Genomic DNA, 27688 nt, shown 5'->3' on the forward strand with positions numbered 1-27688 from the left:
AGCTGGCAGCCTCTGCCCCCCATAACCTCCCTGATGGATAACACTGGGCAGGAGGGGCAGGGTCATGTCCAGTACTTGCTCCACAAGCTGCGGGAGGTCTTTGATGTGTGTGATGTGGATGCTGATGGCTTCATCCGGGTGGAGGATTTCACTGATCTGGGGCAGCAGTTTGCCCAAGGAGATGAGGTGAGAGAATGACTGAAAGATGAAATATAAGTGCACCCTGTGAGTCGCCATCATCATCATCATCATCATCATCCCATTACCCCCCTTCCAGGGTAACACTAATATCATCTCAGGTTCTGCTTCTCCTCTTCCTTCCTTTTCCATCTTGCTGAATGTCTCAGAAATTGTTATTAGACAGATCTAGGTCATATTCAGGTGTATTGATGGTACAGGGCTCAGCAGTGCCTAAATAATCAGAGACTGGGAGTTGTAGTTACATCTGACACCCTACAGCTTGTTGTAATAAAGAAGTGGGGTTATTGAAGGAGGGGAGTAATATTTATAAAAATGCCCCCCCCCCCCTCTATATATATCGACCCAGAAGTGACGAGCAGATACACGGCCCTTAGGACATTATGAGTAGTAGAATCATCACCAATGTCTGAGAGGCTCATGGTTGTGTAAGGGTCTTAAACCCCCTCCCCCACTGATAGCCATAAAAACAGATTCATTAAAAACAACAGGTGAAGAAAAGGTGCTAGCTTTATTCCAAAAAGCACCCAGAAACTGCAGGAAGCACATTAACTGTAGAGGGAGGATAACCCTAAACATGAAGGAAGGATATAACTAACTGGAGAGAGGATAACCCTAAACATGAAGGAAGGATATAACTAACTGGAGAGAGGATAACCCTAAACATGAAGGAAGGATATAACTAACTGGAGAGAGGATAACCCTAAACATGAAGAAAGGATATAACTAACTGGAGAGAGGATAACCCTAAACATGAAGGAAGGATATAACTAACTGGAGAGAGGATAACCCTAAACATGAAGGAAGGATATAACCAGAGAGAGGATAACCCTAAACATGAAGGAAGGATATAACTAACTGGAGAGAGGATAACCCTAAACATGAAGGAAGGATACAACTAAGCGAAGAAAGGATAACCCTAAACATAAATAATAATAGCATAAAGGAAGGATATAACCAGAGAAAGGATAACCCTAAATATAAAGGAAGGATATAACCAGAGAGAGGATAAGCCTAAACACGAAGGAAGGATATAACCGGAGAGAGGATAATCCTAACAAGTTCAGCAGCCCCAGCTAATCAAATACCGAACGTCCGGTTCGCTCATCTCTAGATATAACTAACTTAAGAGAGGATAACCCTATACATCAAGGAGTAATATAACTGGAGAGAGGATAACCATAAATATGAAGGAAGGATATAACTGGTGAGAGGATGAGCCTACATATGAAGGAAGGATATAACTGGTGAGAGGATGAGCCTACATATGAAGGAAGGATATAACTGGTGAGAGGATGAGCCTACATATGAAGGAAGGATATAACGAGAGAAGATAACCCGATACATGAAGGAAGGATATAACTAACTGTGAAAGGGCTCTGAAATGAAGCACGATTTAAAGGGGTACTATCAGCAGGTTAGACAAATCTAACCTGCTGATAGCCTTCTACTGGGCACAGGGCGCTGAGGATAGAGGTATGTCTCTTTCCTTCATTCTCAGCGCCGGCTGCGCGGGGACGGGGCGCTGTCCCGTCCCTCTGATGATTATCAATAGAGGGGGCTGGCAGGATTGGTGCTAGGAGGGGCAGTAGCCAAACCCCCAGTGCTCCTAATGGCTTACCGGGCTCAACCAACAGCACGGAAACATGGAAACAGGTTATATTCATCTAAGCTGCTGATAATTCCCGTTTAAAAACCAAAAAACTAAACACAGGAATTCCGGCCAGTACAGAGAGTCACGGCTCAATGTGTCCATCAGTCACATGACTGCTTCTCTCTGTGAGCGCTCAGATGACCTGGGATACACTGGACTTCCTGTTTTATGATCTCAGAAAACGGAAAGTGCCGTGTTCTCCATGATAACTAAAATATAACCAATGAATGTAAATTGAAAAGATACACATGTAGAAAAAATATAACTACAGAGAGGATAACCCTAAACATGAAGGAATAATGTAACTAACTGCAAAGAGAGGATCACCATAAACACTAAGAAAGCCTTATCTATATGGGGTATTGACTACAGGGTGTGATCACCCACAGGAGAGATTTGCCTACAGAGGGGGCCTACCACCGAGGGAATTACCAACTGGGAGGATACAATCTACTTGTTTGGTAGTGACAGAGACTTTTAATTACTACCGTACATAGATGTACAGAGGTGGCCACACTACTATATGGGGGAACAGAAGTAACTTAATTACTATTTTTAGGGGGAAGGAGCAGACCTTACTATTATATGCAGGCACAGAGAGGGGTAACTATTTTATGGATGCCGAAAGGGGATCTAACTATTATTTAGGGGCACAGGGAGGAGCTAGCTATTATATGGGGGCATAGATGGACCCAACTACTATTTGGGGACACACTGGGATCTAACTACTATATAGGTCACAGAGATGTCTAACTACCATATGGAGGCGCAAAGAAGACCTATACTACACAGGTGCAAAGAGGGGACCTATACTATATGGAGGAACACAGAGGGCCTATACTAAATGGAGACACAGAGGGGGCCTGATACTATATATTATACAGTGTATATGGACTTATCTACTCACTAACTGTTCCGCAATATTAAATTTGTTATGCTACATTAGCTTTTAGAATAAGGTACCCACGTTCCTGGGTTAAGTTTTTGGTTTGCCCAACTTTGCTTAAACATTACCAGACTCTCTTGCCATTCCGTTCATTAGTGGCGGGACAAGGGATAAATAATACCACCATTTCCTGACCACATATTACCACCACAAAGTAACCAAATATTATCGCCAATATTACCACTACACAAAGAACTAATAATACCGCCACATCCGGATCAGGTTATCGCTGCCTTTTGACTGAATAATCCCATCAGTACTGCCACTGAATTAAAAAAAACATCTGTACAGTCCAGCATTACCCACATGTAGTTATATTATTGTGATCAGTGTGCGTTTACATCCAGTGACTCACAGGGGGCGTCTTCTCTTAGAATTGTCTGCTTTCCCTTTTCTCCATTCCGTCCCGGCCATCATGAAAACTTTTTTTAGCCATGACCTGTGCCCTCGACATCTTTTGGACAAACATTTTAGGCTCTGCATGTTTCCAAAACCCTCCTCACCTATATATATTACCCCATCCATAGTGCCTCAAACATGAATATTGCCACATTATAGACCCTCGCAGTAATTAGTCCCTTTTGTTCCTCCACGTTTAAATACTTCGTTTTTCGTCCTGATAATAGGATCCCTCCTGTGACTGTGACACTGTTGTAATGCCCCCTTTTATGCAACCAAATTATAATAATCCTGAGATATAGGGGGCAGGATCTCCTGTGCTGTGTGTGCAATGTATGGAGATATAGGGGGGAGGATCTCCTCTCCTGTGTGTGCAGTGTATGGAGATATAGGGGGCAGGGTCTCCTCTCCTCTGTGTGCAGTGTATGGAGATATAGGGGGCAGGATCTCCTCTCCTGTGTGTGCAGTGTATGGAGATATAGGGGGCAGGGTCTCCTCTCCTCTGTGTGCAGTGTATGGAGATATAGGGGGCAGGATCTCCTCTCCTGTGTGTGCAGTGTATGGAGATATAGGGGGCAGGGTCTCCTCTCCTCTGTGTGCAGTGTATAGAGATATGGGGAGCAGTATCTCCTCTCCTGTGTGTGCAGTGTATAGACATATAGGGGAACATATACCCCCCTCATATCACACTAGTGTCCTGTAATCTCTTCATACTGTTACAGTATTGATCGTCCTGTAATCTTATAAAGTAACAGAAGGTAGTGGTGGTGTGTCATGTACCAGGTGACCTGTATTCTCCTTATAATGTTACAGTATGGAGAGGGGAGAGTCCTGTAATCTCTTTATAATGTTACAGTATGGAGAGGGGAGGACCCTGTAATCTCCTTAATATGTTAAAATATGGGGGGGGGGGGGGAATCTTTTAATCTCATTATTAAAATACTTTGTTTTCACATTATTTGTCTTCTCTTTAGGTGGAAAAACTGGTTAAATATTTGGACCCCCAGGATCTGGGACGAATCAATTTCAGGGACTTCTGTCAGGGGGTGCTGGCCATGAAAGGTGACTGATCCCTCCGCTTTGCCAGACTTATCTGTCCTCTCACGACTCTACTGTCCCCTCCACACTCCTCAGTCCTCTCCAGTCTCCTCAGTCCTCTCCAGTCTCCTCAGTCCTCTCCACACTCCTCCTGTGACCCCTCTGTCCTTTCCAGACTCTGCAGTCCTATTTAGACTCCTCTGTCCTCTACAGATTCCTATGTCCTCTACAAACTTCTTAGCCCTCTCCAGACTCCCCTGTCCTCTCCACACTCCTCTGTCCCCTTACAGCCTCTTCTGTCCTCTCCCTGCTCGGGCCCCCTCCAGACTCCTCTATCCTCTCCCTTCTCTTGTCCCCTGGCAAATGCAAAAGAAAGCAAGAAGTGTACAGAACAGAATGTACAGAGATGGGACAACTCGTTTAAGTATAGTACAATGCAATACAATACAGTCCTTATTCACAAAGAGCTTTTATGCTTAAGAGACAATGTACGGGTCACTTCCTTCTTGAAATTAGTATGTCTGATGCTAGCAGGTGAATCTGAAGAATTTAGTAAGAGACAGTCTTTAGGATAGGAGACTTGATAAGAATGGGCGACTATTAAAGTGATGCCCAGTCCAGTAAGAATTAGGCTCCACTGCCAATGCCCATGCATATCCTTGGCTTGACTGTAGGATAAGACAAGGAAAAACAATACTCACAAAGAATTTAATCTTTGCTGTCACTTGACACAGAGAGCTGTATGCAGGAATAAAGTCACCGACATGGATGACGGTCAGCAACATCCTTGGCCAGAAGCTGTAAAAAGGAAATGGCAGAGCAGGGGGGCACTTCTGTAGTTCGCAACTTCTCCAACCCCTGACTTGAGACTTCATAGATGATGGACCTCGCAGCATGGACTGGTAAAACCTCAGTAGTACTTTCACTTCAGGTGTTTAGCACAGCATTGCTCTGGAATACAGGAACACAGTACAGAAGCACAGGAAGAGGATGAGCAGTGGCCAGACCTCTGGTAGGAAGACTCTCTCTCTGACTCTAGAAACAGCCGGAACTCTGGAGGGGAACACTGAAGACAGACAGCACCCTTGGGAGTACTAGACTGTTATCGCTAGTCATTCAGGAACTAAAAGGTACTCAGGGACGCACCATCAGGCACTGACCTAACAGTCAGGCCCTGTGAAACCTACTCTCTGGCCCTATAAATTAGTTGTTAGCTAAGTTAGCTCTTTCCCACACTCCCTGCAGAGCGCTGTCTTTCCTCTCTCCTCCACACTCCCTTTAGCATACGCTCTATCCTTCACACTTCCTGCAGAGTGCTGTCTCCCATCTCTCATCCTTACTTCCTGGAGCTTACTCTCTCTCTTCCACACTCCCTACAAAGTGCTCTCTCTCCCTCCTCTCTCATCCTTACTCCATGCAGAGTGTTCTCTCTCCTCTCTACTTCTTACTCCCTGCAGATTGCTCTTATTCCTCTCTCTTCCACACCCCCTGAAGAGTGCTCTCTCTTCTGTCTCCTTCACACTCCCTGCCAGGGCTCGCTCTTCTCTCTCCTTCACACCTGCAGAGTGCTCTCTCTCCTCTCTCCCTGCAGAGTGCTCTCTCTACTTCTCACTCCCTGCAGATTGTTCTTTCTCCCCTATCCTCCTCTCTACTTCACACTCCCTACAGAGTACTCTCTTTCCTCTCTCCTCACTCCCTGCAGAGTGCTCTTCCTCTTCCACACTTCCTGCAGAATGATGGCCTCTTCTCGCTCTTTTCAGGGTGTAATGAGCTGCTGAAGGGTGTGCTGAGAGTCAGCAAGAGGTCCCTGCAGTCCTCGCCACAGTATCTTGACTACTTCTGTCAGGTGAGTGTTAGACCCGGTGCTGTGAACGTTGTATGTTCTGCAAAGAAAGAATAGAGGGAGGTGTAAGGAGCAAAGCTGCACCACGGGGGGCGCTGTCCCTTCCATCACAAGAGGGGGAAGTTGTACTGAGCACTGTCCATATACACAAGAGAAGTGGTACTGTGCACTGTCCATATACACAAGAGAAGTGGTACTGTGCACTGTCCATATACACAAGAGAAGTGGTACTGTGCAGTGTCCATATACACAAGAGAAGTGGTACTGTGCAGTGTCCATATACACAAGAGAAGTGGTACTGTGCAGTGTCCATATACACAAGAGAAGTGGTACTGTGCAGTGTCCATATACACAAGTGAAGTGGTACTGTGCAGTGTCCATATACACAAGAGAAGTGGTACTATGCAGTGTCCATATACACAAGAGAAGTAGTACTGTGCACTGTCCATATACACAAGAGAAGTGGTACTGTGCACTGTCCATATACACAAGTGAAGTGGTACTATGCAGTGTCCATATACACAAGAGAAGTAGTACTGTGCAGTGTCTATCTATACAGGATACAAGCAGATACTGAGGATTACACCCAGTATACAGGACAGGAGAAGTGGTACTGTGCAGTATCAATATATACAAGAGAAGTGATACTGTGCACTGTCCATATATACAAGAGAAGTGGTACTGTGCAGTGTCCATATACACAAGAGAAGTGGTACTGTGCAGTGTCTATATATACTGGATAAGAGCAGATACTGAGGATTACACCCAGTATACAGGACAGGAGAAGCGGTACTGTGCACTGGTCATATATACTGAGCATTACACCCAGCATAGAGGACAGGAGAAGTGGTACTGTGCAGTGTGTGTATATATATATATATATATATATATATATATATATATATATATATATATATACTGAGGATTACACCCAGAATACAGGACAGGAGAAGTGGTACTGTGCACTGGTCATATATACTGAGCATTACACCCAGCATAGAGGACAGGAGAAGTGGTACTGTGCAGTGTGTATATATATATATATATATATATATATATATATATATATATACTGAGGATTACACCCAGAATACAGGACAGGAGAAGTGGTACTGTGCACTGTATATATATATATATATATATATATACACATACTGAGCATTACAGCCAGTATACAGGACAGGAGAAGTGGTACTGTGCACTGTATATATATACTGAGGATTACACCCAACATACCGGACAGGAGAAGTGGTACTGTGCACTGCCCATATATACAGAGGATTACACCCAACATACCGGACAGGAGAAGTGGTACTGTGCACTGTCCATATACAAAAAATAACATCCAGTTTACAGGACAGGAGAAGTGTCTGATCATGTGTAGAGGAATTAGAGTGTCAGCTTTGTTGGTTAGTATTGGTATATAGTGTGCTGGCCCCTTTAAGGCCTGTGTATGTGGGTGAGTGCAGTTGTCCTCTTCCTCCTCCCCCGCCCTGCTGATGACATCATGCTTGGTAGGCGGACTCTCGGCTGTCTCTAGGTAACGGGGGCGGGGTTGATGGCCGCAGTGTTCAGTGTGGTGTAGCTGTAGGATTCCAGCACAAAGAGCCCAGAGGGTGAGATACTCCGTGTGCCCCCAGCGAATGTCGGCCCTCATCTCCCGCAGACCCCCATGTGACGCCGACCTCCTCCACCCTGAGGTAAGATACCCCCCGGACCCCATGTGTTACTACTCCGGCATATTACACCTCCGGAACCATTATAACTCCCCAGGCTGAGGGCTGATACATTGTGTATAATCTCCTGGATACCCGATACATTGTGTATAATCATCTGGATATCTGATACATTGTATATAATCAACCAGATACATTGTATATAATCTCCTGCATACCCGATACATTGTGTATAATCACCCAGATACCTGATACATTGTGTATAATCACCCAGATACATTGTGTATAATCACCCAGATACCTGATACATTGTGTATAATCACCCAGATACCTGATACATTGTATATAATCACCCTGGTACCTAAGACATTGTATATAACCAACTAGATGCCTGATATATTGCATATAATTTCCTGGATACCTGGTACATTGTATATAATAACCCGTGGTATCTGATACATTGTGTATAGTCACCCAAATACATGATACATTGTGTATAATCACCCGGGTTCCTAATATATTATGTATTATCACCTGGGTACCAGATACATAGTATATAATCAACTAGATACCTGTTACATTGTGTATAATAACCCAGGTACCAGATACATTGTGTGTAACCACCTGGCTGTTGGATAAATGGTGCAAATCAACTTGACACATTGTATAAAATCATCTGGCTATCTGATTAATTGTATATAATCACCCGGATACATGATACATTGTGTATAATCACCCAGATACCTGATACATTGTGTATAATCACCCAGATACCTGATACATTGTATATAATCACCCAGATACCTGATACATTGTGTATAATCACCCGGATACATGATACATTGTGTATAATCACCCGGATACATGATACATTGTGTATAATCACCCGGATACATGATACATTGTGTATAATCACCCGGATACATGATACATTGTGTATAATCACCCGGATACATGATACATTGTGTATAATCACCCAGATACCTGATACATTGTGTATAATCACCCAGATACCTGATACATTGTATATAATCACCCAGATACCTGATACATTGTGTATAATCACCCAGATACCTGATACATTGTGTATAATCACCCGGATACCTGATACATTGTGTATAATCACCCGGATACATGATACATTGTGTATAATCACCCGGATACATGATACATTGTGTATAATCACCCAGATACCTGATACATTGTGTATAATCACCCAGATACCTGATACATTGTGTATAATCACCCAGATACCTGATACATTGTATATAATCACCCAGATACCTGATACATTGTGTATAATCACCCGGATACATGATACATTGTGTATAATCACCCGGATACATGATACATTGTGTATAATCACCCGGATACATGATACATTGTGTATAATCACCCGGATACATGATACATTGTGTATAATCACCCGGATACATGATACATTGTGTATAATCACCCGGATACATGATACATTGTGTATAATCACCCAGATACCTGATACATTGTGTATAATCACCCAGATACCTGATACATTGTGTATAATCACCCAGATACCTGATACATTGTGTATAATCACCCAGATACCTGATACATTTGTGTATAATTAGAGATGAGCGAACCGGGTTGGGGTTTGAGTCGATTTGAACCCGAACGTTCGGTATTTGATTAGTGGGGGCTGCAGAACTTGGATAAAGCCAATGACTATATCCATGATTTCCACATAGCCTTAGGGCTTTATCCAACTTCAGCAGCCACCGCTAATCAAATGCCGAAAGTTCGGGTTCGGATCGACTTGAGCATGCTCCAGGTTCGCTCATCTCTATTTATAATCATCCAAACATCTGATACATTGTGTATAATTACCCGGATACAGTGTATATAATCAACTGGTACATCGTATACAATCACCTGACTATCGGATACATTGTGTATAATCACCCGGCATGCCTTGAGAAATCGCTGGAGGGTGTGAAACTATTGTGGGCAGGGAGTGAGGGTTCCTCAGCGTTCTACTTGTGCTGCAATACAGGTGACATTTTATGGTGAGTGCCGCTGTATTTATTTATTATTTGGAGTTATTAATGAGCTATGTGCAAGCGGAGCACCTCCTCAGTCACCTATTCGGATGGGATTTGGACACCTGACATTTCACAGTGAGTGATCCTGGGACCAGTAGTGCCAGTGAGAGACCTATTGTGGATTTTATACAATCTATTACTCTCTGGTATCAGCCATGTCAGGCTGGGGGGAGGTGACTGTAGGATAGGTATATACAATCTATTACTCTCTGGTATCAGCCATGTCAGGCTGGGGAGAGGTGACTGTAGGACAGGTATATACATCTATTACTCTCTGGTATCAGCCATGTCAGGCTGGGGAGAGGTGACTGTAGGACAGGTATATACATCTATTACTCTCTGGTATCAGCCATGTCAGGCTGGGAGGTGACTGTAGGACAGGTATATACAATCTATTACTCTCTGGTATCAGCCATGTCAGGCTGGGAGGTGACTGTAGGACAGGTATATACAATCTATTACTCTCTGGTATCAGCCATCTTAGGATGCCAGCTCCTGGTGATGCTTTGCACACTCTCCAGACCTCAGCAGCTTTGCATTCCTCTCTTTAGAAGTTACTGAATTGTCACTAATGTGCCCAGGAATGTGTCACCCAGGAGGAGCAGCATCTCCTCCCCCCCCCCCCTTATGGACTACAGAGCATAAAGCACCACTTCTTGTGTCTTGTTTGTTTCGGCACTGCACAGTACTCCTTCTCTTGTACAAATAAATACTGCACAGTACTCCTTCTCTTGTATATATGAATAATGCACAGTACTCCTTCTTTTGTACAAATAAATACTGAACAGTACTCATTCTTTTGTATATATGAATAATGCACAGTACTCCTTCTCTTGTATATATGAATAATGCACAGTACTCCTTCTCTTGTATATATGAATAATGCACAGTACTCCTTCTCTTGTTTATATGAATAATGCACAGTACTCCTTCTCTTGTAGATGTGAATACTGCACAGTACTCCTTCTCTCGTAGATGTGAATACTGCACAGTACTCCTTCTCTTGTAGATGTGAATAATGCACAGTACTCCTCTCGTAGATGTGAATACTGCACAGTACTCCTTCTCTTGTAGATGTGAATACTGCACAGAACTCCTTCTCTCGTAGATGTGAATACTGCACAGAACTCCTTCTCTCGTAGATGTGAATACTGCACAGTACTCCTTCTCTCGTAGATGTGAATACTGCACAGTACTCCTTCTCTCGTAGATGTGAATACTGCACAGAACTCCTTCTCTCGTAGATGTGAATACTGCACAGTACTCCTTCTCTCGTAGATGTGAATACTGCACAGTACTCCTTCTGTTGTGGTTGGGAATAATGTGCATTATCGGTTCTCTCGCTATGCTGGCTGTAGTTTTCAGTATCTTGTGACAGGTGATACATTTCAGCTGTGACATCATAGCTCAATATACCTGAGTTTACTAAGGGTTAGAGAATTCAGCACACAGGGGGTTACTGTGGGGAGGGGTGTCCTATTGTCATTTCTTACCTCTTTAGTGTGTGAATGGTTTATGGGGGCTCGTCCGGGATCCTCTGGCTGTTGGCCGGTGACATTGTATGTGCTGCACCTGTTATTATACGGTGTAAGGAGTCAGACCGCTCCAGGCAGTCACACTGATCGATGATCATACCCGAGCAGCACGTTCTCTCTGGCATACAGAAATCTAAGGGACCCTTGGTGTCCAACCGGTAGCTTTCTAGCCTTGTGAAACTACAACTCTCACCATGCCCGGACAGCCAGTGGCTGTAAACCTTCCTGTCTGTTGTACAGTTACTGGCCATTACAGGGTTACTGAGTGAGTTCTGCAGCATTCAGCGTCCGCACTGCTATATATAGAGCACACGTCCTGCGGTGTCCTGAATATTACATGAGAGCAGGGACTGCAGATATAGTGTGGTGTCTATGCTGGGCCATATAGTGCAGCTCCTAACACACAGGGGTGTCTGGAGACAACACAACTCACTGGTCACTGCGGATCCCCTCTCGATGCTCAGCCAATCCCAGGCTAAGTACAGACCGAGAAAGGAGAGGGATGTGCTTCCACCCAACCCTGCGGCTGCAGCAGTACAAGGAGGCCATCTACCCATTTCCACATAGCAGGGACCTCCTCTGTACCTGGAGGAGATGCATTGGATGGTCCTCCTCTGTCCCCGGAGGAGATGCATTGGATGGACCTCCTCTGTCCCCGGAGGAGATGCATTGGATGGACCTTCTCTGTCCCCGGAGGAGATGCATTGGATGGACCTCCTCTGTCCCCGGAGGAGATGCATTGGATGGACCTCCTCTGTCCCCGGAGGAGATGCATTGGATGGTCCTCCTCTGTCCCCGGAGGAGATGCATTGGATGGCCCTCCTCTGTCCCCGGAGGAGATGCATTGGATGGACCTCCTCTGTCCCTGGAGGAGATGCATTGGATGGACCTCCTCTGTCCCCGGAGGAGATGCATTGGATGGACCTCCTCTGTCCCCGGAGGAGATGCATTGGATGGACCTCCTCTGTCCCCGGAGGAGATGCATTGGATGGACCTCCTCTGTCCCCGGAGGAGATGCATTGGATGGACCTCCTCTGTCCCCGGAGGAGATGCATTGGATGGACCTCCTCTGTCCCCGGAGGAGATGCATTGGATGGACCTCCTCTGTCCCCGGAGGAGATGCATTGGATGGACCTCCTCTGTCCCCGGAGGAGATGCATTGGATGGACCTCCTCTGTCCCCGGAGGAGATGCATTGGATGGACCTCCTCTGTCCCCGGAGGAGATGCATTGGATGGACCTCCTCTGTCCCCGGAGGAGATGCATTGGATGGACCTCCTCTGTCCCCGGAGGAGATGCATTGGATGGACCTCCTCTGTCCCCGGAGGAGATGCATTGGATGGACCTCCTCTGTCCCCGGAGGAGATGCATTGGATGGACCTCCTCTGTCCCCGGAGGAGATGCATTGGATGGACCTCCTCTGTAGGTGTCCCCGGAGAACCATTGGCCCACATTTAAATGGAAGGTTAGATTAGAAAATCTTTAAATGTGCGAAATTTATTAGGCTGTTTGATAAATCTGTTGCACTTAAAGGCTAGGTTCACACAACGTATATTTTCATTAAACGGCCGTGATTATTACGGAAATATACGTTACTTTTCCTTCTATGGGATCCTGGCTGGAGCGTATACACATAGTATACGCTCCGGCCGGGATCCCTAGCGGCGTAGCAAACAACTGATGTGTCGGTGTTCTGCAGCCCCTAATCAGTGAATAGCAGGCACAGAAAACCCTGTCAGTGCACACTATGGAGTGGCTCCGGCCGCTTGCTCTGTAACGTGCAGTGGGGAGTTCTGATGTGGGCGCGCACGGATGCGCCCGCATCAGAACACTGCGGCCAAAAAGATCATCCGGTTGGTACTGCAGTGCAGGCCGGGATGATCTTTTCAGAGACCAGCCGGGTCACGGAATGGCCAGTCTCTTACGATGTGTGCACATAGCCAAAGACTTTCTACTCGTAGTTTACACCACCTATTACTGGGCTTGAAGTCCAACAGAACGTGGACCGGATCACAATGAGCGTGGCTTGTAAGTATACACTGCTGCTTGTTATCTGGACACTGACATCACGGGTATATATGTATCCTATATACATATATTTGTGCTGTCAGTTTCCAGGGCTACACAAACGATAGTGATTGTTCTTGCAGCTCATCCGCTCGATTTCTCGTGTCGTGTAAAGGCGCAGCAAACAAGTGGTGATCTCACTGAACTGCGCTCCCATGTCTGAGTAATCTCTTCTTGTAAAGTGACCCTAAGGCCATGCCCCATTTTACATAAATCACTCTTCTTTTTCATGTAAAAGTGAAGAAAAAGTGTCTAAAATGCATAATAATTTGGAGAAAAGTCCCATGCACCTTTTTTCAGGCAGAAAAGTAAAATTGGTCTATATTGTGTTGACCTCATCTGCCTGTGTTCCCAAAGTAAATACATTGTATGGACGTCCTCTGCCCATTTCCTCAGAACAAATACATTGTATGGACGTCCTCTGCCCATTTCCTCAGAACAAATACATTGTATGGACGTCCTCTGCCCATTTCCTCAGAACAAATACATTGTATGGACGTCCTCTGCCCATGTCCCCATAGTGCTGGAAGATGAGTGTGTGAGTCAAGGATTTGCTGTGTTCAGGACAATTTCCATTTCCATGGCTTTTGCCACATAGATACAAGGTATACACTGAGTTTATAAACATTAGATGCACCAAGCAGGCATCTTTATTAAAGAGCTATACATGAGGATGAAGCTTTTCTCACAGGGGACGGTGGGTCCGGCTTAGAGTGTGATGAGCCCCCCATTGATGACAACATCTCCTTGCCTTTGCAGAGCTCTGACATCACACATGGGATGTACGTGGACACAGATGGAACGTACAGTGACTCTGAGCTCTTCCCAGATGAGGACGCGGTAACCCCGGATGCCCACCATGAATCTGACCTGGACAGCGCCATCGAGAGCACCCAGAGTTCTGACACCTCTGATGAAGTTCAGAGCGATGGCAAGGATCTTGGAGGGCTCTACCTCCCTGGTGACCGGTGAGTGTCAGGGAAGGGTCTAGAACAGCCGTTTCTGGGACTTGCAGTCTGTGCACCTTGAGGAGGGGTAGTGGGGCACACTGATGTCTGATGGTGACACTGGTGTAGTGGGGCACACTGATGGTGACACTGGTGTAGTGGGGCACACTGATGGTGACACTGGTGTAATGGGGCACACTGATGGTGACACTGGTGTAGTGGGGCACACTGATGGTGACACTGGTGTAGTGGGACACACTGATGGTGACACTGGTGTAGTGGGGCACACTGATGGTGACAATGGTGTAGTGGGGCACACTTATGGTGACAATGGTGTAGTGGGGCACACTGATGGTGACAATGGTGTAGTGGGGCACACTGATGGTGACACTGGTGTAGTGGGGCACACTGATGGTGACACTGGTGTAGTGGGGCACACTGATGGTGACACTGGTGTAGTGGGGCACACTGATGGTGACACTGGTGTAGTGGGGCACACTGATGGTGACACTGGTGTAGTGGGGCACACTGATGGTGACACTGGTGTAGTGGGGCACACTGATGGTGACACTGGTGTAGTGGGGCACACTGATGGTGACACTGGTGTAGTGGGGCACACTGATGGTGACACTGGTGTAGTGGGGCACACTGATGGTGACACTGGTGTAGTGGGGCACACTGATGGTGACACTGGTGTAGTGGGGCACACTGATGGTGACACTGGTGTAGTGGGGCACACTGATGGTGACACTGGTGTAGTGGGGCACACTGATGGTGATAATGGTGACACTGGTGTAGTGGGGAACACTGATGGTGACTGGTGTAGTGGGCACACTGATGGTGATGATGATGGTGACTGCTGTAGTGGAGCACACAGATGATGGTGATTCTGGTGTAGTGGGCACACTGATGGTGATGATGGTGTAATAGAGCATACAGATGGTGATAGTGACCGTATTGTAGTGGAGCACACTGATGGTGACTGTGATGTAGTGAAGCACACTGATGGTGATGGTGACCGTATTGTAGTGGAGCACACTGATGGTGACTGTGATGTAGTGAAGCACACTGATGGTGGTGATGATGATGACTGGTGTAGTGGGGGACACTGATTATGATGATGGTGACTGTGGTACAGTGAGGCACACTGTTGGTGACCATAGTATAGTGAGGCAGACTGATGGTAATGATGGTGACTGTGGTAATATGGGGCACACTGATGATGACTGTGGTGTAGTGGGGCAGACTGATGGTGGTGATGATGGTTACTGTTGTGTAGTAGAGCACACTGATGGTGATTGGGGTGTAGGGGTGCACGGTGATGGTGACTGTGGTGTAGTGGGAAAGAGTATGGTGGTGATAATGGTTACTGTTGTGTAGTGGGCACACTGATGGTGATTGTGGTGCACGGTGATGATGACTGTGGTGTAGTGGGACACTCTGATAGTAATTGTGGTGTAGAGTGGCACAGTATTGATGATAAAGATGACTGTGGTGTATTGATGATTTTTGGCCTTTGCAGAACCCTCCTCAATCCCTCTGCCTCGTCGGACTTCTCCAGCCGCTCCACGGCCTCCCTGATTAGTAATGAGGAGCAGTTTGAAGACTATGGTGAAGGGGATGATGTGGACTACACCCCCGGCAGCCCCTGCCCGGATGATGAGAGCCGGACCAATGCCTTCTCGGACCTGGGCTCTTCCGTCTCCTCCAGGTAGACCTCCCCCCAATGTCACGTAGGTTTGTGGTTGCCCCGTCTCCCCCCATAACCCCCTGACTCTGTATCTCCAACCAGTGCTGGGCAGACTCCACGTAAGATGAGGCACGTGTACAACAGTGAGCTCCTGGACATGTACTGCAGCCAGTGCTCCAAGAAGATCACCCTCCTCAATGACCTAGAGGCACGGCTCAAGAACCTCCGAGCCAACAGGTGACTGGACTGTACCATGGGGAAGCAGAGGCTGCACTATATATAGGAAGCAGAGACACCGGGGGGTTGTACTATGTATGGGGGAGCAGACAGACTGGAGACAACGGAAGGTTGTACTATGTATGGGGGAGCAGAGCGGGGACACGCTGGGGCTGTACCATGTATTGTGGAGCAAAGCGGAGACACTCTGGGGCTGTGCAATGTACAGGGGAGCAGATCGGAGACACCCTGGGGCTGTACCATGTATGGGGGAGCAAGATCGGAGACACCCTGGGGCTGTACCATGTATGGGGGAGCAAGATCAGAGACACCCTGGGGCTGTACCATGTATGGGGGAGCAAGATCGGAGAGACACCCTGGGGCTGTACCATGTATGGAGGAGCTCAGAACGATACCATGTACAAGGGAGAAGGGCAGGGTGACATCAGGACGATACCATGTGTGGTGGAGAAAGCCAGGGTGACCTTATAACTTATGTTTCTATCTCTTTGCAGCCCCAACAGGAAGATCTCCAGCACGGCATTTGGAAGGTAACAACTACACATCAGGATGATGGGGACCTCAGTTTCAGATGCATGGGAAATTTGAGGAATATTGGGGGGTGCAGTGGTGGTAATGTTGGTGGTGCAGCGGATGGGGGTGGAGTGGTTGTAATATTGGTGCAGTGGGAGGGGGTACAGTGTATCACCGTGCAGTATGGGGGACAGTGGTTGTAATCCTGGGGTGCAGTGGGGCGCTCACAGGGGTGATTCTAGCCTCTCTGCTGCCCGAGGCGAACTATAGAATGACAGGAGAGGAGGGTGCTAATCCTATAGGAGAAGTCCCAGCAGCACAGAGGATGTCAGGAGAGGAGGGTGCTGATCTTTTAGGAGAGGTCACAGCAGCACAGAGGATGTCAGGAGAGGAGGGTGCTGATCTTTTAGGAGATGGTCCCCCTCTTCCCCCCTTATAGATGGTCCCCCTCTTCCCCCCCTTATAGATGGTCCTCCTCTTCCCCCCCTTATAGATGGTCCCCCCCCCTTATAGATGGTCCCCCTCTTCCCCCCCTTATAGATGGTCCCCCCCCTTATAGATGGTCCCCCTCTCCCCCCTCCCTTATAGATGGTCCCCCTCTCCCCCCTCCCTTATAGATGGTCCCCCTCTTTCCCCTCCCTTATAGATGGTCCCCCCTTCCCCCCCCCTTATAGATGGTCCCCCTCTTCCCTCTCTCCCCCCCCTTATAGATGGTCCCCCTCTTCCCTCTCTCCCCCCCCTTATAGATGGTCCCCCTCTCCCCCCCCCTTATAGATGGTCCCCCTCTTCCCTCTCTCCCCCCCTTATAGATGGTCCCCCTCTTCCCCCCCTTATAGATGCCCCCTTATAGATGGTCCCCCTCTTTCCCCCTCCCTTATAGATGGTCCCCCTCTTCCCCCCCTTATAGACAGTCCCCCTCCCGCCCCTCCCTTATAGATGGTCCCCCCCTTATAGATGGTCGCCCTCTTTCCCCCCTCCCTTATAGATGGCCCCCCCTTATAGATGGTCGCCCTCTTTTCCCCCCTCCCTTATAGATGGTCCCCCCTTATAGATCGTCCCCCTCTTCCCCCCCTACCTTATAGATGGTCCCCCTCTCCCCCCTCCCTTATAGATGGTCCCCCTCTTTCCCCTCCCTTATAGATGGTCCCCCTCTTCCCCCCCTTATAGATGGCCCCCCTCTTCCCTCTCTCCCCCCCCTTATAGATGGTCCCCCTCTCCCCCCCCTTATAGATGGTCCCCCTCTTCCCTCTCTCCACCCCTTATAGATGGTCCCCCTCTCCCCCTCCCTTATAGATGGTCCCCTCTCCCTTATAGATGGTCCCCCTCTCCCCCCTCCCTTATAGATGCCCCCTTATAGATGGTCCCCCTCTTTCCCCCTCCCTTATAGATGGTCCCCCTCTTTCCCCCTCCCTTATAGATGGTCCCCCTCTTCCCCCCCCTTATAGATGGTCCCCCTCTCCCCCCCCCCCCCTTATAGACAGTCCCCCTCCCGCCCCTCCCTTATAGATGGTCCCCCTCTTTCCCCCCTCCCTTATAGATGGTCCCCCCCTTATAGATGGTCCCCCTCTTTCCCCCCCCTATAGATGGTCCCCCTCTTCCCTCTCCCCCTACCTTATAGATGGTCCTCCCCCCCTACCTTATAGATCGTCCCCCTCTTTCCCCCCTCCCTTATAGATGGTCCCCCTCTCCCCCCCCCCCCCTGCACAGCAGATAAAACAAAAACAAAAAACAGCACACAACTCACCTGCCATCCGTTCCCCCGTCGAGCCTCTCTGGTCTGGTCCCGGCTGATGTGCGGCTGCCCGGGGTGTCCCGTCCTGTCCCCGGCAGCGCGCGCATCAGAGAGAAGTCACAGCCACAGGCGCACGGGGATCTCTCTGATGCGCGCGCTGCCGGAGACAGGATGGGACACCTCCGGCAGCCGCACATCAGCCGGGGGTCTTAGGGTCTATTCACACGTCAGTATATTTTTCCAATCCGCAAATTTCAGTCAGTATACAATCCGCAAATTCAGTCCGTATTGCATCCGTATTGCTTCAGTAAAATACAGACCCCATAGAGTTGTATTGGATGTGTCAGTTACTGTCCGTACTAGGGTCTGTCCTTTTTTTTTTGCGGAACGGATTGCAGCCCAGTACACAACACGGATGTGTGTATAGGTCCATTGAAATACATTGGTCCTATATTATTGCGGATCCGCAATTGCGGACAGGAACAGGATGTGTGAATAGGGCCTAAGGCTGCATTCCCACGTTCCGTGATCCTGACGGATCACGGACGTGGAATGCATTTACCGGAGTCCCCCCGCGCCCGGACAGCATCTGTAATGAGATGCTGTGAGCGGGGGAGACTGTATTCATAAGCACCGCGCGGCTGATTCATTACAGCGCGGCGCTTATGAATACAGTCTCCCCTGCTCACAGCATCTCATTACAGATGCTGTCCGGGCGCGGGGGGACTCCGGTACATGGTACGATCAGTGGCGGATTATAATGTGGGCGGCCGCCCGAACCGCTCATATTATAATCTGCCACTGAATGCCGCCCCCATGAAGACAGCTGGTGGCGCCGCCTGAGGCAGACGACTCGGGTCGCCTCATGATTGCGGCGCCCCTGGGCGCTCAGTAATCAATATTTGCTCTTACAGGCAGCTAATGACCACCAGTGCCCTGAGCAGCAGTAATGGCAGCACTGAGGACTTGTTCCGGGACAGCATAGACTCCTGTGAAAATGACATTACAGAGAAGGTGAGGATGGGGGTTTGGGGGCCTCTGGAGGGCAGTGGGGGCACTGCACCCTCCGTTCTGACCCTTACGTCACTCTGCTCCTGGTGACAGGTCAGCTTCCTGGAGAAGAAGGTGACGGAGCTGGAGAACGACAACCAGACAAGCGGAGACGTCAAGAGCAAATTGAGGCTGGAGAACACGCAGCTGGTGCTGAGGTGAGGGGGGCCTGAGACCCCACAGGGCTGTATACCCCATCTATATATGTCACCTATATCAACCCCACACTGGAACTATATACTTCATCTGTATACACCCCAAAATTCCTATATTCATCACCTACACGCACCCCTCTGGTCTATTTCCATCATCACAGACTTAAACATTATTTATATACACTACTGTCAGGCTATATACATCATTTATATATATCCCACACCTGTATACACCCCGTGTAGACAAACCATCTGTGTGCGCCCCCTGCGACCAATACACCCTCATAGCCTTACACACAAAAGGTGATGGGATACTGTGCAGGTAGTGACCCCGCTTTGGCGTGTGCAGGGTCCATGAGCTGGAGGAGATGCTGAAGGACCAGGAGATGCGGTCAGAACAGATTCTGGACGATGAGCTGAAGCGTCACCGGGACACCTACAGCCGCCTAGAGAAGGAGAAGAGTGCCGAGATGGAGTTACTGAATGCCAGGTACTGCTCCACACATATACCATGGGCTCACCGATCAGGTTTCCGGCAGAGCTGGGTGATGGCCGCACCTGGGGAGAGGCTGGTGAGAAGGAAGGACAGCAGGAGGGAAAGCTGGCTGAGGACCGGCCCAAGGGAGAGTAGGGGAGAGAGACCGGTGAGGAGAAGAGAGGTGGCTGAGGAGCATTCCAGGAAAGATCTGATAAGAAGTGGAGAGACCAGGCCAAGAACCAGCCCTGGGGAGAGCAGTAGGAAGAGCTGGCTAAGGGAGGGAGAGCTGGCTAAGGGAGGGAGAGCTGGCTAAGGGAGGGAGAGCTGGCTAAGGGAGGGAGAGCTGGCTAAGGGAGGGAGAGCTGGCTAAGGGAGGGAAAGCTGGCTAAGGACCATATCCTGGAATAGCAGAGGATGATGCCTTGAGGAGTAAAGGGAGAGCTGGCTAAAGACCATCCCTGGTAGGCCAGGAGGTAGAGAGCCGGTTATGTACCATCCCCAGGTAGGACAGAAGGGACAGCCAGCTGAGGAGAACTGTCCTCAGGAAGAGCAGAGTGGGGACCCCTTTCAGGGACACCTGAAGACCCCTATAACCTGGGGCCCCTCTGACATCTGCTATCTGTTTTTTCAGGGTTCAGGAACTGGAGGAGGAAAATGAGGATTTACTGACAACTATCACCCGGCTGAAGATGCACAGCGAGCGGATGGATGAGGTGAGGACCGCGACTTCTGACATCATACCGTCATGTGCATACTCCTGTATGTTATATTTGATGTGTACACCACTATATGTTATGAGAGAAACAGATTGCTGAACTCAGGGAGAACAGCCAAATGACAACACTGCCGGCTGCTAATGAAAGCGCTCAATGCAGTGAAGTCCTAGGTGCATTGCCCCCTGGGAAACATGAGTATGCAAAAGAGGAGTCCGTGGAGCCTCATTGAAGAGTCTCAAAACACAGGACTAGCCACTATATGTTATGCACATATACAACCATAGTTGCCAACATTTGAAATTTTTTTCCAGGGACACTTTAGCGTTAAAAGGGGTGTGGCTTATTAAGGTTGTGGTCTTGGTGGGGTGTGGGTTCAAAATTTTCCGGTTAGAATTTACAGTCACAACAACACAAAAGGAGCATTAGACACCCCAGTATTAGGTCCCCAGTATATTACACATCATACCAGTCCCCCCTTCAGCATCCTCTTGTCCCTTCATCTGTATTTAAAAATATAAAAAAAAAAAGCTATACTTACCTCACCAGTATGGTTCCTCTAGTGCCCCAGGGACTCCTTTCCCTGCTCTGCATGAGTGACATCACTCGCGCTGGAAGGGGCGGGACTTACCGCAGCAGGGGGATGGGGCTTCTCAGGACATTGTTTTGCCGGGGCTGTCTCGTCAGAATTGGGACTGTTGGCAACTATGGTATACCACTGTATGTTATGTCACCTGTACATGTATAATGTGTACTGCACTGTTATATGTGACCTGTACATGTGTAATATGTAAACTACTGTATGTTGTGACCTGTACACTATTGTATGCTATATGTGACCTGTTTATGTAGAACATGTGACTGTACACTAATGTATGCTATACTGGGATTATGCCCCCATGTGACCTGTACCTGTCTCTTCCTCAGGAGCGGCAGCGGATGTCTGATAAGCTTGAGGACACCAGTCTGCGGCTTAAGGATGAGATGGATCTGTACAAGAAGATGATGGACAAACTGCGCCAGAACCGCCAGAAATTCCAGCAGGAGCGGGAGGCCACACAAGAGGTGCGGACAACAGACCACCAGGGGTGCTGCCTCCTCCTCGCACAATACAGGCTGCACATCCTCATTCTCTTGATCTTGATCTTTTTCTTCCAGCTCATCGAGGATTTACGGAAAGAACTGGAACATCTACAGATTTATCGCCTGGACTGCGAGCGCTCTGGACGGGGGCGCAGCTCATCATCCGGGCTCTATGAGTTTAATGTCAAAACCCGGGAATCGGAGCTGGAGCAGGAGATCAGACGCCTCAAACAGGTGAGACCGACACTCCCAATTGCTCTGGTTTCCTCTCTGTTTTATGTGTGTACCGCGGCCTCACCAAATTCATTGGGGTGGATAAGCTGGGAAAGCTTTCTTGTCACATAATGTTCTTACCAAGAATATAGTGCTGGGCGGCAGCGCTGGATCAGAGCAGGAGAGCAGGGTCTGGGCTTAGCCAGCCATGCAGTTACTGACACAAACATTGGTGCCAGCAGAGGGGTCCATGACGTCCCTTGGGGCCCTATTACACGGAGCGACAATCTGCTGAATCAGGCCGATTCGGCAGATCATCACTCCATGTCATTAACCACTTCAAGACTAAGCCCATAGATGCACGGATATCCGGGTCAAATTTCATGTCATTTTTTGCGCCATGATCTCTACTTAATATCATATTGGTGTAACAGAAAAATTTTTATTGCTTTTTCTTAATTTTTTTTTTCTGATATATAATTTTAAGAAATCAGCAATCCTGGTGTTTGTTTGTTTTTTTTCTGTTTGCGCTGTTCACCGCGTGGGAAGAATGTTATATTTTAATCGGACAATTCCGCACGCTAGGATATATAATATCTTTATTTATTTATTAATATTTTTATAATGGGCAAGGGGGTATTTTAAACTTTTATTGGGAGGGGTTTTTTTTTAAATACTTTTAAAACTTTTTTTTTTATTACACTCTTTTTCACTTTAAAACATGCAAGTCCATAGCATAGCATAGATCAGTGTTATCAGCAATCTGTGCATAGACCGTAGACTGGCTGATCCGTCGTCGGTACAAGCGATCGGGTTCCTGATCAGTCAGTGACAGGAGCTTGTTCTGTCACAGACTACCTTAAACGATCGCATACTCTTCCCGGTGTACACACAATAAAAACCTGCTCTGTAGATATTAAAAAATGAGGATCTTAGCAAACTATTTGATCAAAGAGAGTGTACCTTTGTGATTTAAAGGGGTACTTTTTTTTTTTTTAATTTCCATTCAACTGGTGTTCGAAAGTTAAATAGATCTGTAAATTACTTCTTTTAAAAAAAAAAAAATCATGTCTTGGAGTACTTATCAGCTGCTGTATGTCCTGCAGGAAGGGGTGTATTCTTTCCAGTCTGACATAGTGCTCTCTGCTGCCACCTCTGTCCATGTCAGGAACTGTCCAGAGCAGGAGAGGTTTTCTATGAGGATTTGCTAATGTTCATCTGAAAGTTCGGGTATCCATGGCTACAAACCACGCTGTGATGGTAATGCGCAACAGCTTCATTGGATCGGAATGGAAATGTTTCCACCACAGTATGCTTCATAACCATGGATGCCAGAACTTCCGGATTAACACAGGTGCTCGATGCTGATCTGGCAACAGCCGTACTGACGGAACATTTACACCACCTCATTCATACGTTTTGCTCTGTTTCTTTATTAATGGGTTTCACTCCCGTGTCTAATTTTGCTGATATATATGAAAGAAAAATCTATAAATATAAAGAATTAAGGGGGGGGGGGTAAAAAAGTTGAGACCTGGCCCGAACAATAACCCGGAAAGGGAACGTAAGAGGGAACAGTTGGAGCTTGTGTGAGCCAGAATTGTAAATGCAGCTCTGGGGTGACTGGAGCATAGGGCATGATGTAACAGCAGAATAGTGAGTGCAGCTCTGGGGGTGACTGGAGCATAGGACATGATGTAACAGCAGAATAGTGAGTGCAGCTCTGGGGGTGACTGGAGCATAGGACATGATGTAACAGCAGAATAGTGAGTGCAGCTCTGGGGTGACTGGAGCATAGGACATGATGTAACAGCAGAATAGTGAGTGCAGCTCTGGGGTGACTGGAGCATAGGACATGATGTAACTGCAGAATAGTGAGTGCAGCTCTGGGGTGACTGGAGCATAGGACATGATGTAACAGCAGAATAGTGAGTGCAGCTGTGGAAAATAAGACCTGATGTAGAATCAGAATAGTGAGTGCAGCTCTGGGGTGACTGGAGCATAGGACATGATGTAACAGCAGAATAGTGAGTGCAGCTCTGGGGTGACTGGAGCATAGGACATGATGTAACAGCAGAATAGTGAGTGCAGCTGTGGAAAATAAGACCTGATGTAGAATCAGAATAGTGAGTGCAGCTCTGGAGGAGAATAAGGTGTTGAAGCAGAATTGGAGTAAGTCAGACTTTCACATTTTCCTTTACTCTTCCAGGATAACCAGAAACTGAGGGACCAAAATGACGACCTGAGTGGTCAGATCCTGAGCCTCAGTCTGTACGAAGCCAAGAGCCTCTTCTCCACCCAAACCAAGGCTCAGTCCCTGGCTGCAGAGATCGACACGGCCTCCAAGGATGAGGTGAGCCCCCACCCCGACTCGCTCTATTCCCCTCACCCCCTCCCGGCCTCCTCACTATATTCCCCTTACCCCCCTCCCGACCTCCTCACTATATTCCCCTCACCCCCCTCCCGACCTCCTCACTATATTCCCCTCACCCCCCCTCCCGACCTCCTCACTATATTCCCCTCACCCCCCCTCCCGACCTCCTCACTATATTCCCCTCACCCCCTTCCCGGCCTCCTTACTTTATTCCCCTCACCCCCTCCAGGTTTCCTCACTATATTCCCCTCACCCCCTTCCTGACCTCCTCACTATATTCCCCTCACCCCCCTCCCGACCTTCTTACTTTATTCCCCTCACCCCCTCCAGGTTTCCTCACTATATTCCCCTCACCCCCCTCCCGGCCTCCTCACTCTATTCCCCTCACCCCCTCCCAGCCTCCTTACTTTATTCCCCTCACCCCCTCCAGGTTTCCTCACTATATTCCCCTCACCCCCCTCCCGACCTCCTCACTATATTCCCCTCACCCCCCTCCTGACCTCCTCACTCTATTCCCCTCACCCCCCTCCCGACCTCCTCACTCTATTCCCCTCACCCCCTCCCGGCCTCCTTACTTTATTCCCCTCACCCCCTCCAGGTTTCCTCACTCTATTCCCCTCACCCCCTCCTGGTTTCCCTACTCCATTCCCCTCACCCCCTCCCGGTTTCCCTACTCTATTCTCCTCACTCTAGAGGCCCTCATCCCCTGTGGCCTCCTCACTTTAGCCCCCCCCCCCCCCCCAACCTGCAGCCTCCTCACTCTAGGGACCTGCAGCCTCCTCACTCTAGAGGCCCTCATCCCCTGTGGCCTCCTCACTCTAGGCCCCCCCAACCTGCAGCCTCTTCACTCTAGGCCCCCCCAACCTGCAGCCTCCTTACTCTAGGCCCCCCCAACCTGCAGCCTCCTCACTCTACGGCCTCATGATTGTATTTTTCCCCCCCCTCCCAGCTGATGGAAGCATTAAAGGAACAGGAGGAAATTAATCTTCGCCTCCGCCAGTACATGGATAAGATCATCCTGGCCATCCTGGACCACAACCCGTCCATCCTGGAGATCAAGCACTGACTGCCATTACCAGATAATTTTGTATAGCTAATCTACTTGGAACTTGGCTTCCCCCGGAACGTCCTATACATGATTTACTTAAGAGCAGAACTTGGCTTCCTCTAAAAATTCCTATAGCTGATCTCTGCAGGGATGGGACTTGGCTTCCACTGGACCCTCCTATGGTTGACCCTCGCGGAGTGGAACTTGGCCTCCTCTGGACCTTCCTACAGCTGATCTCCGCAGGGGTGGGACTTACCATCCTCTGTACCTTCTTATAGCTGATCTCCGCAGGGGCGGGACTTACCATCCTCTGTACCTTATAGCTGATCTCCGTGGGGGCGGGACTTACCATCCTCTGTACCTTCTTATAGCTGATCTCCGTGGGGGCGGGACTTACCATCCTCTGTACCTTCCTATAGCTGATCTCTGTGGGGGCGGGACTTACCATCCTCTGTACCTTCCTATAGCTGATCTCCGCGGGGGCGGGACTGCACTTTCTCTGGACCTTTTCTATAGATGATATCCATGGGGGCGGGACTCAGTCTATTCTGGACCTTCCTTTTGTTCTCTTCACACTTTCCTTTACCACTAAACGCTGCTACACAACTGGATTAAACTGGAAAACATGAGCACTGCACTGCAGGACTGGGAATCGTGCCTGCATCTGAACCACTTCCTGACAACCCCCCCCAGTGCGGACCCCGGAGCCCCTGTACATGACTCATGGGGGTTGGTTCTGCTGCTCATGTCCACAAGCACTGGAAGAATACAAGACAGTGGAGGGAGCAGCCAATACTTTAAAGGATCTGGTGTCTTGTGGCTCCTGGAGCAATTTTATATATATGGCACATGGGGGTGCTGCGCCCCACCACAGATGTCCTGATCACTGAGCACTGACTATAATTAAGAGGGTCCCGGTCCCCCTCTGTGGCGTCACTACACATCACATTTGCTTCACTGCCCACAGTCGCCACTAGAGGGGGTACCCACACACTAAATCTTCACACAGGTGTAACCCATAGGGGGCAGTATGTTATAGATACTGAATGTGAGGCAGATTTTACTTGAGCGACATTGTTTTTTGATGGCGGCGCCGTGCCTTTAAGCCTAACCCGGCGTCTCTGTGCCATCTCACTGTAAATAGCTGTAAATACACAAGGGCAATTTGTACATTTTGTGCCACGTGAATATTTAAGAGTATCGCCACTGCTGGGTTCTTTTTAGCAGTCCTGTCTGATGTCACATATGATGAGCTTCTATGTTGTTTACCCGGGAATTTTGTTACTGCTTTGTACAGATCTCGTACGTTCCCAGCGCTCGGATGTGGACGGCGCCTTATTTATTTTTTTAATTCATGATCTGAAGAAATTTGAGAAAAGTAAGCATTGTAGAGATGTATCGGAGGCAGAAGATGGCGTTAACATGATGTGTATGAGAAACTCTGTGAGGAGCCATGATCATCAATAAATCACTAGATCATTGTCTCTGCTTGTCTCTCTATGGCTGTTGTCTCCTCTCCCCCCTGCACCATTTCCCTATATGTGTCTGATGCTTAATGCTGCCCCCTACTGGAGAATGTGAAGGGGGTGTTTGCTGGGGATAGGTGGGCGGACCTTCGGGGGGGTTGGGACACTGGAGGGGTGGGCTCAACATGGGCCGAGGATCCTTCATATCCTCCACATCTCTGATCGCACTGATCTATATATATGGAGCAGCAAACGGGTAAGTACAATCACATGGCCCAATGTGGTCTCCACAATCGCTCATCATCTCTATTACTCATGAGCACCACAATCAGGATCGGGGCAACCTCTACGGTCACAACACCTACACAGGTTATCCCTTTGTGTACAGTATATGAACACACAATCACAAGTCCGTCTCACACCAGCGGACTAGAACAAAACACCCTAACGGTGAGTAAATCAATATACATAAGGGGTGAACACCATTAAAACTTCACTTTTAATATTCTTCTAAAAAACATACAACCCCACACCCAAAACCCAAGTCCAAATAAGT

At 48.3% G+C, this 27688-nt stretch overlaps 1 protein-coding gene across 2 annotated transcripts; it reads left to right on the plus strand.

Moving 5' to 3' along the window:
* RAB11FIP4 (RAB11 family interacting protein 4) lies at positions 1-27150 on the plus strand. Of its 2 annotated transcripts, XM_069952318.1 has the most exons (15): positions 1-186; positions 4172-4259; positions 5996-6081; positions 14193-14401; positions 15903-16091; positions 16173-16307; positions 16802-16837; positions 19467-19566; positions 19657-19760; positions 20107-20247; positions 20867-20948; positions 21876-22013; positions 22107-22265; positions 24454-24597; positions 25568-27150. In XM_069952318.1, exons 1-15 carry the CDS (start codon positions 34-36, stop codon positions 25682-25684), a joined length of 1881 nt encoding a protein of 626 aa, XP_069808419.1. In that variant the 5' UTR covers positions 1-33; the 3' UTR covers positions 25685-27150. The 2 variants fall into 2 exon arrangements, with proteins under 2 accessions (XP_069808419.1, XP_069808420.1); XM_069952319.1 differs by lacking the exons at positions 1-186; positions 4172-4259; positions 5996-6081 and adding an exon at positions 7633-7778.
* Positions 27151-27688: the final 538 nt, after the last annotated feature.

This window comes from Dendropsophus ebraccatus, chromosome 14 (assembly GCF_027789765.1).
Source record: "Dendropsophus ebraccatus isolate aDenEbr1 chromosome 14, aDenEbr1.pat, whole genome shotgun sequence".
Lineage (NCBI taxonomy): Eukaryota > Metazoa > Chordata > Amphibia > Anura > Hylidae > Dendropsophus > Dendropsophus ebraccatus.

Excerpts from the sequence above, each read along its gene's own strand:
- RAB11FIP4 (XM_069952318.1), top strand. The coding sequence starts at position 34 with ATGGATAACACTGGGCAGGAGGGGCAGGGTCATGTCCAGTACTTGCTC. Across the intron at positions 4,260-5,995 it reads GGGGGTGCTGGCCATGAAAG|GGTGTAATGAGCTGCTGAAG; the intron begins GTGACTGATCCC and ends CGCTCTTTTCAG. Across the intron at positions 24,598-25,567 it reads ACACGGCCTCCAAGGATGAG|CTGATGGAAGCATTAAAGGA; the intron begins GTGAGCCCCCAC and ends CCCCCCTCCCAG.